At 38.5% G+C, this 14,334-nt stretch overlaps 1 protein-coding gene across 1 annotated transcript in view; it reads left to right on the top strand.

Moving 5' to 3' along the window:
• FAM189A1 (family with sequence similarity 189 member A1) overlaps positions 1-14,334 on the top strand; it is a 469,866-nt gene that overhangs the window by 431,144 nt on the left and 24,388 nt on the right. The window contains exon 5 of the mRNA XM_021680436.2: positions 13,978-14,085. Within this exon, the coding sequence (XP_021536111.2) occupies positions 13,978-14,085 (108 nt within the window). The remainder of the gene's footprint in view (positions 1-13,977; positions 14,086-14,334) is intronic.

Here is a 14,334-nt window from a genome sequence, read left to right as displayed (position 1 = left end):
ATAATAAGTCTTGATAGCCGGTAGGAATTTAAACTTATAAATATACCCCAAAGTAAAGCTATTGTTCCCTCCCATGAGTGCTAATATGTAGTCCTTACATTTGATATCCACCTCCCTCTGCCTTAACCTATCGAAACTAAGGAAATTTGTTGAACCTTTTAAATAATTTTTAGATCTACCTATTCATTTTTTTGCATAATTATTTAATGCAGGTCTTTGCACAATTATTTAATGCAGGTTTAATAATATGAATTTCACAAGCCAATGGCATACTGGATAATGACTCTTAATAAACTAATAAAGAATCAGCATACTCCAAGTCAATAATAGATTAATTATGCTGTTTTTGCATACAAGGGGAGATAAAAGAAATAAAGTCCAAATTCGTTTCAGGTGTACCTTTATGAGAATTGGTACTCAGGAGAGATGGCTTAGGCAACCAAGAGCTGACCTCCAGCTGCAAAACAAAAAAGAAAAAGATCTGTTCATTCTGGTCATCTTTATTCATTGTGCTTCCATTTCTTAATATTTCCTTAAACATATACATAGCTGTTCTGTACTCCATGTCTCTAACAATTCTGGGTATTTGAAGTCCTTTAGAATCTAAATCTTGTAGTTTATTCTTTCTGATGCCTCCCACTGGTGGGTGGCTCATGTCCTCATATATAGGATGATTTCTGACTGAGAACTCCTATCTGCTTGATCTTAATGCATAGGAATCCTTGGACCTCAATTGAGGACTGTATCCTCCAAAAACAATTCATCTTTGCCTCTCCTGGAAGCCAGGAACTACTGCGCACATTAGTGTCTTTCAAGTGTCTGAGCTTAATTCTGGAGTTTCTATTCAATTGACCCTTTTTACTGCAAATCCCACTGCTGGTGTCAGCAGTTACCTTCAGGACAATCCTGTTCCTATCCTTGCTCTCTGCTCACATTTTCCAGCTCCAGTTTTGGTTCATAAGTTGGTCCTTATATTTGGAAGGAGGAGTGGAGATGAGGTCTTTGGAGCTTGCCTCTCTTTTCTTCAAGGTCAGCAATGCATCAAGAACCATACATTATTTGGAATCTGTTCTGCAGCAGGAGGGCCCCATCTCAGGAAATCTGCTAACCACACTACCTTAAGTGGAAGTCTGCCATGGCGATTCTTGGCCTTATGTTCTAAGGCCATCTGGATTTTAGAGTCATCCTGTCAGTCTATGCATACATACACAGGACCTTGTGGCAATATTTACTGAGATTCCATTAGGTTTATAAATTAATTTGTAGAGAATTAACATGTTGATGAGATTGAGTCTTCCTATCTCATCATTTATTAGTTCTCAACATATTATTTATCATTTCATCCATTTTTCTATGTTCTTGAGTATTTTTTTTGTTGCTATCATAAAATCATACTTTTTTTTAAAGATTTATTTAATTGGTACTTTTAGAGAGCAAGAGAGAGAGAGCACGAGCAGGGGGTGGGGCAGAGGGAGAGGGAGAGAGAGAATCTCAAGCAGGCTCCCCGCTGAGCACGGAGCCGGACACAGGGCTCAATCTCAGGACCCTGAGACCATGACCTGAGCTAAAATCAAAGAGTCAGATGCTCAACTGACTGAGCCACCCAGGTGCCCCTAAAATCATATCTTTTAAAAAAATTATTCTTCCTTTTTGTTGCTGGTGTATGAGAACGCAATTAACTGTGCATATTGATCTTATATCCAGCATCATTGCTCAACGATCTTACTTAATTTAAATATTTGAAAATGTTGTTGGGTTTTATATGTAAATAATCATATCATATGGAAATAGTAGCAGTTCTTCTTTTCTAATTGTATACAATTTACTTCTTTTTAGTGTCTTATTCTAATGGTTGAGATCTGCTATATGGTGTTGAAGAGAAGTGATAATTTTGCTGTAGGGCTTCTTAACTTAAGGGAGCATTCATCTATTTGTAGTTTATTAGGAGCTTTTAAAGTAGTGTTGAAATAGCAACTGCTGTTTTGCATCTATTGAGATTAAATATGGTTTTTCTCATTTAATGTGGTGAATTCCATTAATAGATTATCTTATGTTAAAACATCCTTATAATAGAGGAATAAAACAAACTTGGTCATAATGCTTTTTTTTTTTTTTTTTTTTTTAAGTAGTCTTCATGCCCAGTGTGGAGCCCAATGCAGAGCTTGATCTCATGACTCTGAGATCAAGACCTGCTCTGAGATCAGGAGTCAGACACTCACCTGACTGAGCCACCCAGGTGCCTCTCATAATGCATTTTTTAATATGCTATTGGATTTAGTTTTTCAGTAATTTGCTTAGCATTTTTATATTTAGGTTCACAAGGAAGAATTTTCCTGTCTTGTTCTTTTCATATCCAGATTTGTCTTGTTTTTTTCTTTTTTTTTAGCCAATTATCCCAACACAAGTTATATAATGTGCCATCATCATGATAAGGGTCTGTATCTGGGCTCTCCTGTTCCCTTATCAGTACCACACTATTCTGTGATTGTAGATGTATGGTATGTTTTGAGGTGTGCAAAGCCCTTCTTCTTTTCCAAAGATTTCTTGACAACACTTGTTTATTTTTTCTTTCATATAAATATAAGGTAATGTTTTGTTTGACATTGTTTTAAAGCTAGAGGCTAATTAGAATCACAGTGAGTTTTTAGAAATTAAGAATTTATAGGAAAAATATATGTTATAAAGGAATATATAGGAAAGATATATTTTATAAAATATATACATACTGTTAGAACTATATTGTATGTAAGCCTCTTAGTAACCACAAAGAAAATACCTATAAAAGTTAAACAAAAGAAAAAGAGAAAGGAATCAAGACCTATCACTACAAAAAACAAAAGACTGGAACACAAAAGAAGATGGCATGAGAGGGAGAAAGGAACAAAGGCCTACAAGACAAACAGAACACAGTTAACAAAATGGCATTAGTAAATCTCTTCCTATCAATAATTACTTTAAATCTAAATGGACTAAATCCCCAGTGAAAAGATACAGAGTGGCTGAATGGATAAAAAAACCAATATCCATCTCTGTGCTGCCTATGAGAAACTCACTTTAGATTCAAGGACACACATAGGCTCAAAGTGAAGGGATGGAAAAGGATATTCCATGCAAATGGTAACCAAAGAAAACAGGGGTGGCTATACTTACGTGAGACAAGGTAGACTTTAAGTCAGAAACTGTTTATAGACAAAGATCATTCATAAAGTTCAATTCAACAGGAAGATAGAGCAATTGTAAATATATATGCACTCAACATCACAGCACCTATGTATATAAACTAATATTGACATATTTGAAAGGAGAAATCAGCAAAACAATAATAGTAGACTTCAGTATGCCACTTTCAAGAATGAATAGAACATCCAGACAGAAAATCAATAAAGAAGCTGTGGACTTGAACAAAATAGACCTAACAGACACATACAGAGCTTTTCATTCATCAGCACAAGAATACAAGGAACATTCTCTAGGATAGATTACATGTTAGGGCACAAAACAAGTCTTAACAAATTTAAGAAGGTTGAAATCCTACCAAGTATCTTTTCTGACCATGATAAAATGAAATTAGAAATCAATAACAGCAGGAAAACAGGAAAATTCACAAATATGTGAAACTAACATGCTCTTAACCACTGGGTCAAGGAGAAAATCAGAAGGAAATTTTGAAAAAATTAATATACATATACAAAGATACATATATGTGATACACACACACACACACAACACACACATGCACACACAGATAGAGAAACTTATTTTTTACCTGATTACCCTTTCTTGAATTTCAGGAACATGGCAAATTGTTTTCTTGATCTTAAAATTTGATAGAATTGTAAGAAAATAATTAGTCTGTGAATTACATTTATTTATATAGTTATCTAAGCAATTTATACCCACCAACTAGAAACTAAAAACAATTGCTTCAGAGGGCAGAGGAAGGTTTTGAATTACCAAATAAGGTGCAGTTCTGTACCATTGTGGAGAGTGTAAATCTCCTCATGAGTCCTTGCTCAAAGTTAAAAGTGCCATTGAACAAACAGCACATATTGTATGAGAAGCAAACCTGTCCTTTTCTAGTAGCATTTGTGTTATTGATGGTGCCTGAGAGACCAAAGCAAGGCCAAAATTCACTTAAATTTGTAGGGATCCTAAGTAGAATGTTTGCATCTTGAAATAATAACTTTCACAGATTCCTCCATGAATCACTTACCTTCTCCATATGACAGCCTAATTTTAGCTCCTTTTGTAAGATCAGTATTCAAGTGAGCCACAAAGACCTCTGTCTGCAAGAATTACTTTCTACAGAGACAAATTAAATGGCCTGAGACCTGTTCCAGGATGTGCTCGTCACTTGAGAGATTTTATGGAAAATAAAAGTCACAAATTTTTACCATCAAAAGTTCTTTTTTTTTTTAAAGATTTTATTTATTTATTTGCCAAAGAGAGAGAGTGCACAAGCAGGGGGAGCTGGAGAGGGAGAAGCAGACTCCCCACTGAACAGGTAGCCTGACATGGGGCTTGATCCCAAGACCCTGGGATCATGACCTGAGCTGAAGCAGATGTTCAACCAGCTGAACCACCCAGGCGCCCCCCATCAAGAGTTCTTGTACAGAGTCTTGCTTATCCATTAATTTATTTGGGTGATGGTGAATTTTTCTCTGTGTGTGGTTGGAAATTTGGAAATTCAGCATATCATTTCCTTCCAGTCTGAACCCTAAAATTCAGAAGAGAACAATGAAATATCCCCTACATTTTTCAGACAAATGCTTACCAGTCGCTTATTTTGAACGAGGTATTCTATTATAGACAATAACAGAAGACTGGTGCTCTGTTCTTGCTGCTCTCTCAAAATGAAGGTGGAAATATATTGTCAGGAACTGTGCAGGGTCTAAGTTTTTTACCAGCCTTCAAGCTAACAAAGTGCCCTGTTAGAGTTTACTGTTACTTCTCTGGCAGAAGACATGAGACCCCTGGTTCAGAGAGAAAGGACATTATTACTCATGGCAAGAGCGATTGCCAGAGCTTCATGTTGGTTTGTGGCAGTTCCTTGTGCCCCTCAGGTCTCTTGGGACAATGCCAAAGGCCCATCATGGATGCCTGCACATGCAGTGGGCCACATTACGGGAGAGAAGTGCTGAGCCTGGGGAATGTGCTGCATTTGTAATAAGCCTATGCTTTGTCTAGGGGCAATGCTACCTCCTTCCTCAAGGTTGCTCGTTGCAAACAAAACACTGGGAAATGGGTGGAGTAAAGAGCAGTCAAGGCTTATCTTCTTGGCATGCCCAGCAGGAACTTGCAGGCATGCTCAGGGCCTATGGCAGATTGCCTCTCCCAGCATAGATCTGCATTAAATATCCGGTAACAGTCCATGACCAGGGTCTAACATCATAGTGCAATAAAGAATATATAGTGCAGGTCGCCCTGTGGGTTCAAAGGAGGAAAAATTCCTTGGGGTATCAGCTGTTGGAGAAGTCACCCAAGGAAATGAGATTCAACCTGGACCTTGAAAGTGGAGTCACATTTGGATCCAAGAGGCAAAGAAGCATAAGAAAGAATTGTAATTAGAGAAGCCTTTTAAATACTCCCCCTAGGTAGGGTGGATCAGAGAGCCAGTGGTTGGGAAGCTGGGATAAGTTGTCCAGGAACATATGTGTTAATGAAGGCCTGAGTTGGACAGGCGCTGGATTTGGGAGAGGAGGGACAGATGGAAAAGACCTACAGAGGATGCTTCAGTTTAGGCTGGTGACATGAGAACTACCTGTCCAGGATTTTGAAATCTTCGTATAATTGCTTCATGCTCAGAGCAGAACAATCCAATTGTGAGTGTACCTTGTTTTTAATGCAGGAGTTTCTAAGCTCCAGAAGTCACCGAGCTTGGCCCTACCCACCTGGAACACAGAGCTGGATGGTCACAAGCATAGTTTCTCTTGTCATACTCCTGACCACTTTCACCCACCTTTTCTAACATCCTGTTTTTCCACATTTGAGTCCCATTCCTGCCATGAAAGACCCACTAAGACAGACATCCCTGCATTGAGTAATTAATAAGTTTCAATAGGATAATTCTGATAAAGCCTAACTCCCATCCCTGAATTACAACACACAAAATTACTGTTGGCTATGGTCTCATCACTTAGTTTTTGTGCTGTGAGACTTTCCTCACCTTCCATCATTACACCTTGACTGATAATGGTCTCCTATGGGATCTCTTTCTTTATTCAAGGAAAGAAAAAAAACATGTAGGAAAAAAACCCAAACTGGTCAATGAACTAATACAATGTCCTGTGGACAATGGTAAATTTTATTAGAGTAACTATCCCCGAAGGCTGGCAGCAAAACTTAGCATCCACAGTGAAGACCTGCCTTGTTTTCACACTTGCCATTTTGAATGACCTTATAAAAATATTTTATAGAACATGGATTTCAGTGCTTGCGGAGGATTCTCTGATAAAGCTGTCAAAGGGCAGAAGTAAAGGCATTATTTAAGCCAGAAAGAGAATTCCAAAGAAGCACATAAGCATAATTTCAGGTGGTGTTCCATTTCTAGGAAAAAAAAAAAAAAGCCAAGCGTTTAAACAGCTGGAAGAAGAAGAAGGAAAGAAAGTCTTTTTGGTGTGTGTTTCAAATGAATACACTCCATGAGACCTAAAGCAGTATTTGCCTCATGATACGTAGTCAAAAGAAAGGTTGTGATTTGTGTTTGTTTTTTTGTGAGTAGTTTTATTAGGTTGCAAATGAGAGTATATATAAAATTAATGTTCTTTTCAGAAGGGCATTCATTTTAATGACAGTGAAATATGTGGTCAATAGAAATTTTTAGATTGAGGACAAAATTAAGGTATTGATTATATTTTTGGTTATGGTACATTAAGAGATGTCACTATATTGGTTCTAGTTTTGAATTGCCCCCTGAGAGATTATATATATATATATGATTTCTACGTACTATCTTAGGTTATTCTCTCATGTATCTTTAAGGTGAGAATGGTAATTTCATCCAAGAAGGCGCTCTTTAGGGAGTCTAAAACACCCTAATCCCCTGCAGTCTGGTGGGTCTGGAGAAGGAAATGAGCGAACCCCAAGCCATCAGATTTATCAGGGGCACCCACAGGGGAAGGCACATCTTGATTCTGTAGGGATGACACCTGGTCTGCATCTCCCATCCTGACCTCCATCATGAGCTCCAGACACACCTTTCCAACTGATCATGAACATCTCTGTGGGCAGGTCCCTGGCAACCAGCTTTACGTGTCCCAGACCACATTGGTTGTTCTCCTTTGAAGACTGCCCTTTTCCCTCAGGCCCCTCGCACATTGCTGGCATCATGCTCCCACTCACAACGTATGCCTCAGAATCATTTCCTACCTATTCTTCTCCCTCAACCCCATCTGTGCCCAACCAGTGGCCATGCCCTGCTATTTCAGCTTCAAAGTCACTCTTAGACTCCCAGTCTCCATGCTTCCTCCATGTGTCTGGTTTCACCCCTCTGCAGGAGTAGCAAGATGGTAACCCCCATGTTTCCAGTCTCTCATTTCAATACATGTTTACTGAGCACCTGTTACATCCTGGCCTCTGTGCTTGGCCCTACAAAGGGTGTCTCTCTCAATCATTTGTGAAAATAGGCTGCATTATCTCTTTCCCAACATCAACACATCTTCAGAGGTATCTCATCACTTAGAGAATAAAAGCCAAGCTCCTTAGACTCGTTCCAACCACATCTGTGCATGTGCTTTAACGCAGTTGAGCTCCCATCCTGCTCCATCCTTAGCGGCTGCAGGAGCAGGGAGGACACTTGAGATGGCCGCAGTAATGTTGCACAGAATACTTAAGGCAGTTGTCTAAGCCCTGCTATAACCACTTAGGAAATGGAAACAAAAAAAGCTACCAAGACCTTTTGGCCAAGATGGAATTATAGGAACTGGATTTAGTCTCCCACCTGAAACAACTCCCCACTCTCCCAGCCAAGAAAAACCAAAACAGACAAAATAAGAAGACACATCAGGCAATAAGGACAGTGATCCTGAGATATGGTCAACAAATGAAGTGAGCCCTGTAGCGGTCCCAGCTTACAGCCTTGAAAGCCTCCAGGTCACAGAGCAGGGAAGGGGAACTCAGGAGGATCCTTGCAGACTCCCAGAGTTGGGGACCCAGAGCTAAGAGTCCTAGGGAGATTAAAGCCTGGGGACTAGAGTTCCCGGACAGAGTAGTAGAGGGGAGAGAACTCTGGGATCCTCAGAGGATCCCCCTGGAGTATTCAGCTGGATATTGATTAGCCCATGCACACGAAGAAACTGTTGGAGTCTTAGAAAAGAACCACAGAAAAAGGTTTAGAAACAGTGTCTGGTGCAGGTCTGAGAGTAGCACTTGTTTCCACATTGTTCAGAGTGCCCACAACACTCTTACCTCAGGAGTGGGGAATAATTAGCCCTAGACTAGAACCCTGCTCAGTTCTGCCAAAAAATCTTATAAACAAGACTCTCCTCTGTCTTCACATTGTCATTGAACGATTTAACCTTGGGGATGTGTTTAAACACGGTATGTTAACTTTGTCCCCTATAATATTATCATAATCACCCTAATTGGCTATTTTACAAGGAAGCTTTAAGAACAAATGAGCAGCGAAAGGGATTGTACAAAGACTTTGTGATCACCATAATTTACAGGAGATTGGGGAACTTTCTTAAAGCATGGTATAGATCAGAATACATGGGTTCATGTATATATGAGCAAACCACTGGGGATGCTCCCAGATAAGAAAGTCATTTGGACACATACCTAATGCATATATGAAGCATTCAATGAGGAAATAAAATGAGTATTTCCCACCTCCTCTTGAGGATTTGTCAACACCTTGATTAGATTATCAAAACTAGCCTCTTTAGTACCACAGTCTTTAGGTGAAAGATACATTTTTCCTGATAGCTTTTTCAGTATGTACAATATTTTGTACATGTTTATATGAATAAGATTGTATGAATAAGATTGAATTGGAGGACATATCATTATAGGCATACCTTGTTTTATTGTGCTTCATTTTATTGCACTTCTCAGATACTGTGTTTTTTACAAATTGAAGGTTTGTGGCAACCCTGCATCGAGCTAGTCTATTGGCAACATTTTTCCAAGAGCATTTGCTCACTTCATGTCTCTGTCACATTTTGGCAATCCTCACAATCTTTCAAACTTTCATCATTATTGTATTTATTATGGTGATCTGTGAGCAATGATCTCTGATGTTACTATTATGATTGTTTGGGGGCATCACAAACCATGCCCATATATAAGAGGGTGAACTTATTTGATAAATATTATATGTATTCTGACTGCTCCACTGACCAGCCATTCCCTGGCTTTCTCTCCTTGGACCTCCTTGTTTCCCAAGACACAACAATGTTAAAATTAGGCCAGTTAATAACCCTACAACAGCCTCTAAGTGTTCAAGTAAAGGAAAAGTTGCATGTCTCTCACTTTAACCCAAAAGCTAGAGATGATTAAGCTTAGTGAAAAGGGCATGTTGAAAGCTGAGATAGGCCAGAAGCTAGGCCTCTTGCACTAGTTAGGAGGAGTTCTTGAAAGAAATTAAAAGTGCTACTCCAGTGAACACACGAATGATCAGAAAGCACAACAGCCTTATTGCTGATATGGTGAATGTTTCAGAGGTCTGGATAGAAGATCAAACCAGCAAACCATCCATAACATTCCCTTAAGCAAAAGCCTAATTCAGAGCCAGGCCCTAACTCTTCAATTCTGCAAAGGTCGAGAGAGGTGAGGAAGCTGCAGAAAGAAAGTTCGAAGCCAGCAGCAGTTGCTTCATGAGGTTTAAGGAAAGAAGCCATCTCCATAACATAAAAGTATAAAGTGAAGCAGCAAGTGCTGATGTAGAAGCTGCAGCCAGTTATCCAGAAAATCTAGCTCAGATAATTCATGAAGGTGGCTACACTCAACAGTAGATTTTCAATATAGGCAAAACAGCCTCCTAGTGGAAGAAGATGCCATCTGGGACTTTTATAGCTAGAGAGAAAAAGTCTATGCCTGGCTTCAAAGATTGAAAAGACAGACTGACTCTGATAGAGATGTACAATGAAATTAATGTTGTTTTCATGCCTGTCAACACAACATCCATCCTGCAGCCTACAGTCAAGGAGTAATTTTGCCTTTCAAGTCTTGTTATTTAAGAAATACATTTCATGCAAATCAAAACCACAGTGAGGTACCACCCCACACCTGTCAGAATGGCTAAAATAAAAAACACAAGAAACAATAAGTGTTGGCAAGGATGTGGAGAAAAAGGAACCCTCTTGCACGTTTGGTGGGAATGCAAACTGGTGCAGCCACTCTGGAAGACAGTATGGAGGTTCCTCATAAGGTTAAAAATAGAACTACCTAATGATCCAGTAATTCCACTACTAGGTATTTACCCAAAAAATACAAAAATACTAATACAAAGGGATATGTGTACCCCTATGTTTATAGCAGCATTATTTGCAATAGCCAAATTATGGAAGCAGCCCAAATGTCCATTGATAGATGAATAGATAAAGAAGATGTGGTGTGTGTATTTGCAATGGAATATTATTCAGCCATAAAAAAGAATGAAATCTTGCCATTTGTGATGGCATGGATGGAGCTAATGAGTATAATGCTAAGCAAAAAGAGTCAGTCAGAGAAAGACAAATACTATGTGATTTCACTCATATGTGGAATTTAAGAAACAAAGCAAATGAGCAAAGGAAAAAGAGAGAGAAAGACAAACCAAGAAACAGACTCTTAATTCTAGAGAACAAACTGATGATTACCATAGGGGTGGTGGGTGGGAGGATGGGTGAAGTAGGTGATGGGGGTTAAGGTGGACACTTGTCGGGATAAGCACTGGGTGGTGTATCGAATTGTTGAATCACTGTGTTGTACACCTGAAACTAATAACACTGTATGTTAACTATACTAGAATTACAATAAAAAATAAATAAAACAAAAAAAGTATTTTTCAGAACAGTCACAAAAAAAAAAGAAATACATTTCATAAGCTTATATGTAGCTGCCATAGATTGTGATTCCTCTAATGGATCTATACAAAGTCGATTGAAAACCTTCTGTAAAGAATTCACCATTCTAGATGCCATTAAGAACATTCATAACTCACAAGAAGAAGTCAAAATATCAATATAAACAGGAGTTTGGAAGAAACTGATTTAGCCCTCCTGGATGACTTCGAGGGGTTCAGGTCCTTAGTGGAGAAACTAACTGCAGATGTGGTAGAAACAGCCACAGAACTAGAATTAGAAGTGGAGCCTGAAGATGGGACTGAATTGCTGCACTCATGAAAAAACTTGAATGAAGGAGGAGTTGCTTTTTATGGATGAACAAATAAAGGATTTCTCGAGATGGAACCTACTCCTAGAGAAGATGCTGTGAAGACTGTTGAAATGATAACAAAGGATTTAGAATAGTACATCAACTTAGTTGATAAAGCAGTGGCAGAGTTTGAGAGGATTGATTGACTCCAATTTTGAAAGAAGTTCTGTGGGTAAAATGCTGTCAAACAGCATCACATGCTACAGAGAAGTCTTTCACGAAAGGAAGAATCAATCAATGCAGCATATTTGGTTGTCTCATTTTAAGAAATTGCCTCAGCCACCCCAACTTTCAGCAACCATCACCCTAATTAGTCATCAGACATCAACAGGGAGGCAAAACCCTCCACCAGTAAAATGATTACAAAATCATTACAGATGATGTTTAGCACTTTTTAGCAATACAGCATTTTAAAATTAAGGTATGTACATTTTTTTAGATATAATGCTATTGCATACTTAATAAACTATAGTATAGTGCAAACATAACTTCTGTATGCACTGGGAAACCAAAAAAATGCATTTGATTCACTTTACCGCAATATTTGTTTTATTGCAATGATCTGGAACTCAACCTCCAATATCTCCAAGGTATTCCTGTATACTAAATCTTTGGTCATTTTTGTGAATCATGGTTATTTTTTTCTATTTATGGATTTGAGGGTGAGTTTCCTAAAGAGGAATGAATTGTACTTGGACAGTTAAAACTCCACGAAGTGTACCCTCTGAGATAGAGTACAAGCCAAAGATATCTGCTCTCACCATCTTATTCATCTTATTCTTATTCATAATACTTGAAATTCTAGCTAGTGCTATAAGGCAAGAAAACGAAATAAAGGCATACAAATTGGAAAAGAAGAAATAAAACATTTGCATATGGCCTTATTGTCTACATAAATCCCAAGGTCATAAGATACCAGATAAATATGCAAATATAAACCACATTTCTATATCTAGCAATGAACATGTCAATATTGAAATTAAAAACACAAAAATAAACCTCAACCTAACCCTCACTTTATTCAAAAATTACCTCAAAATGAATCACACACTTAAATGTAAAATATAAAACTATAAAAACTTTAGAAAAAAAAAATAAGAGAAAATCCTGACACCAAAGCATGATCCATAAAAGCAAAAATTGGTAAGCTGGACCTTATGAACATGAAACTTTTGTTCTGTGAAAACTTATGTGAAGAGGATGAAAAGACAAGCTATGGACTGGGGGAAAATATTTGCAAATCACACATCTGACAAAAGACTAGGATCTAAAATGCATAAAGGACTCTCAAAATTCCATAAAAAAGCGAACGATTCTATTGGAAAATGGACAAAAGATACAAACAGACACTTCACCAAAGAGGATATACAGATCAAATGAGCACACAAATAGATGTTCAGCAGCACTAGCCATCAAAGAAATGCAAATTAAAACCATATTGGTATATCATTACATACCTATCAGAATGGCTAAAATAAAAATAGTGATACCAAATGTGGGCAAGGAAGCAGGGAAACTGGATCATTCATACATTTCTGGTAGGAACATAAAATGGTTCAGCCACTCTGAAAAACAATGTGGCAGTTTTCTTATAAAACTAAACATTCAATTACCATATGACCCAGCAATTGTACTCTTGGATATTCTTCCCAGGGAAATAAAAACTTATGTTCACACAAAGACCCATACACAAACACAGACATTCATGGCAGCTTTATTTATAATAGCCCCAAACTGAAAACCACCCAGATATTTCTCATCTGGTGCCTGATTAAGCAAACTGTGGTACATTCACCATGGAATAGTGCTCAACAATAAAAAGGAATGATCTGCGGACACATGCAACAGTGTGGATGAATCTTGAAGGAATCACGCTGAGTTAAAAAAAGCCAATTTTGAAAGGTTGGATGCTATATGACACCACTTGTATACCGTTCTTGAAAGGACAAAATTATTAAAATGGAGACCAGGCTAATGGTTGATAGGGATTGGGAATGGGAGATTGAGCTGGAGCAGGCGGGAGAGAGGTATGTGTGTCTCTGAAAGGTCAACGTGGGGTGGGGATCCTTGTGGTGATTGAAATGTTCTATATCCTGACTGCATCACTGTCATTCCTGGTCATGATATTTCACTATAGTTTTGCAAGATGGAGGAAACTGGGCAAAGGGTCCGCAGGACTTCTCTGTATTATTTCTTACACCTGCTTGTGAATCTACCATTACCTCAAGGTAAAAAGTTTAATTTAAAAACTTGGCATTTTACTAAAGTCTTCAAAATTTTCAGTTACATTTTATAATTGATAAAGAATGCCCATCTACTTAAATGTCAGTGATTTCAAGATTTTCTTAGACAGTGAGTGCCTAATAGTGATCAAAAGTGTGAAATACATCATTCAGTATCTAAGAATAATTCGATCAGCACTGTAGAAGAATAAACAAATGTGTCTATATTAAATGCCAGTTTTGATTATTAGAACAAACAAACAAAAAACTACAAAAGAAACCCTCCATGAAGTGGAAGGCAATTGGTCACACTCGTTCTGGACCTTGATGGAAATGCTAAGGATCTGCCATCTGGGTTGTCGAGATGAGACTGACATTCTGCTGCATTTTTCTCTCACAGGATCTCCTCTTCAGTGTGTGTGCCCTCAATGTCCTCTCCACCATTGTGTGTGCGTTGGCCACAGCCATGTGCTGCATGCAGATGGTCTCTTCTGATATCCTGCAGATGGTAAGTGGGCCCCTGCCTTCCCAAGCACACTCAGAATGGTGAGCCTGACCCCTTTCTCCTCCAGCCACTTTGAAACCAATGGAGAGTGGACTCTTCTAGCTTCCAACCAGAAGCCCCAAGGATGATAGGCCCTGAGAGTCCATGGTGCTTGGCAGTCCCCTCATGCTGCCCTGTACATTTGGTGTCATTAATGTACTTATTTCAGGTATTTGTTGGAGCTGAGTGTTAACAGAGTCCTGCCACCCTCAT

Source organism: Neomonachus schauinslandi, chromosome 9 (assembly GCF_002201575.2).
Source record: "Neomonachus schauinslandi chromosome 9, ASM220157v2, whole genome shotgun sequence".
Classification (NCBI taxonomy): Eukaryota; Metazoa; Chordata; class Mammalia; order Carnivora; family Phocidae; genus Neomonachus; species Neomonachus schauinslandi.
The sequence above is the reverse complement of the archived record's forward strand: the minus strand, read 5'-3'. Positions and strand labels throughout refer to the sequence as shown.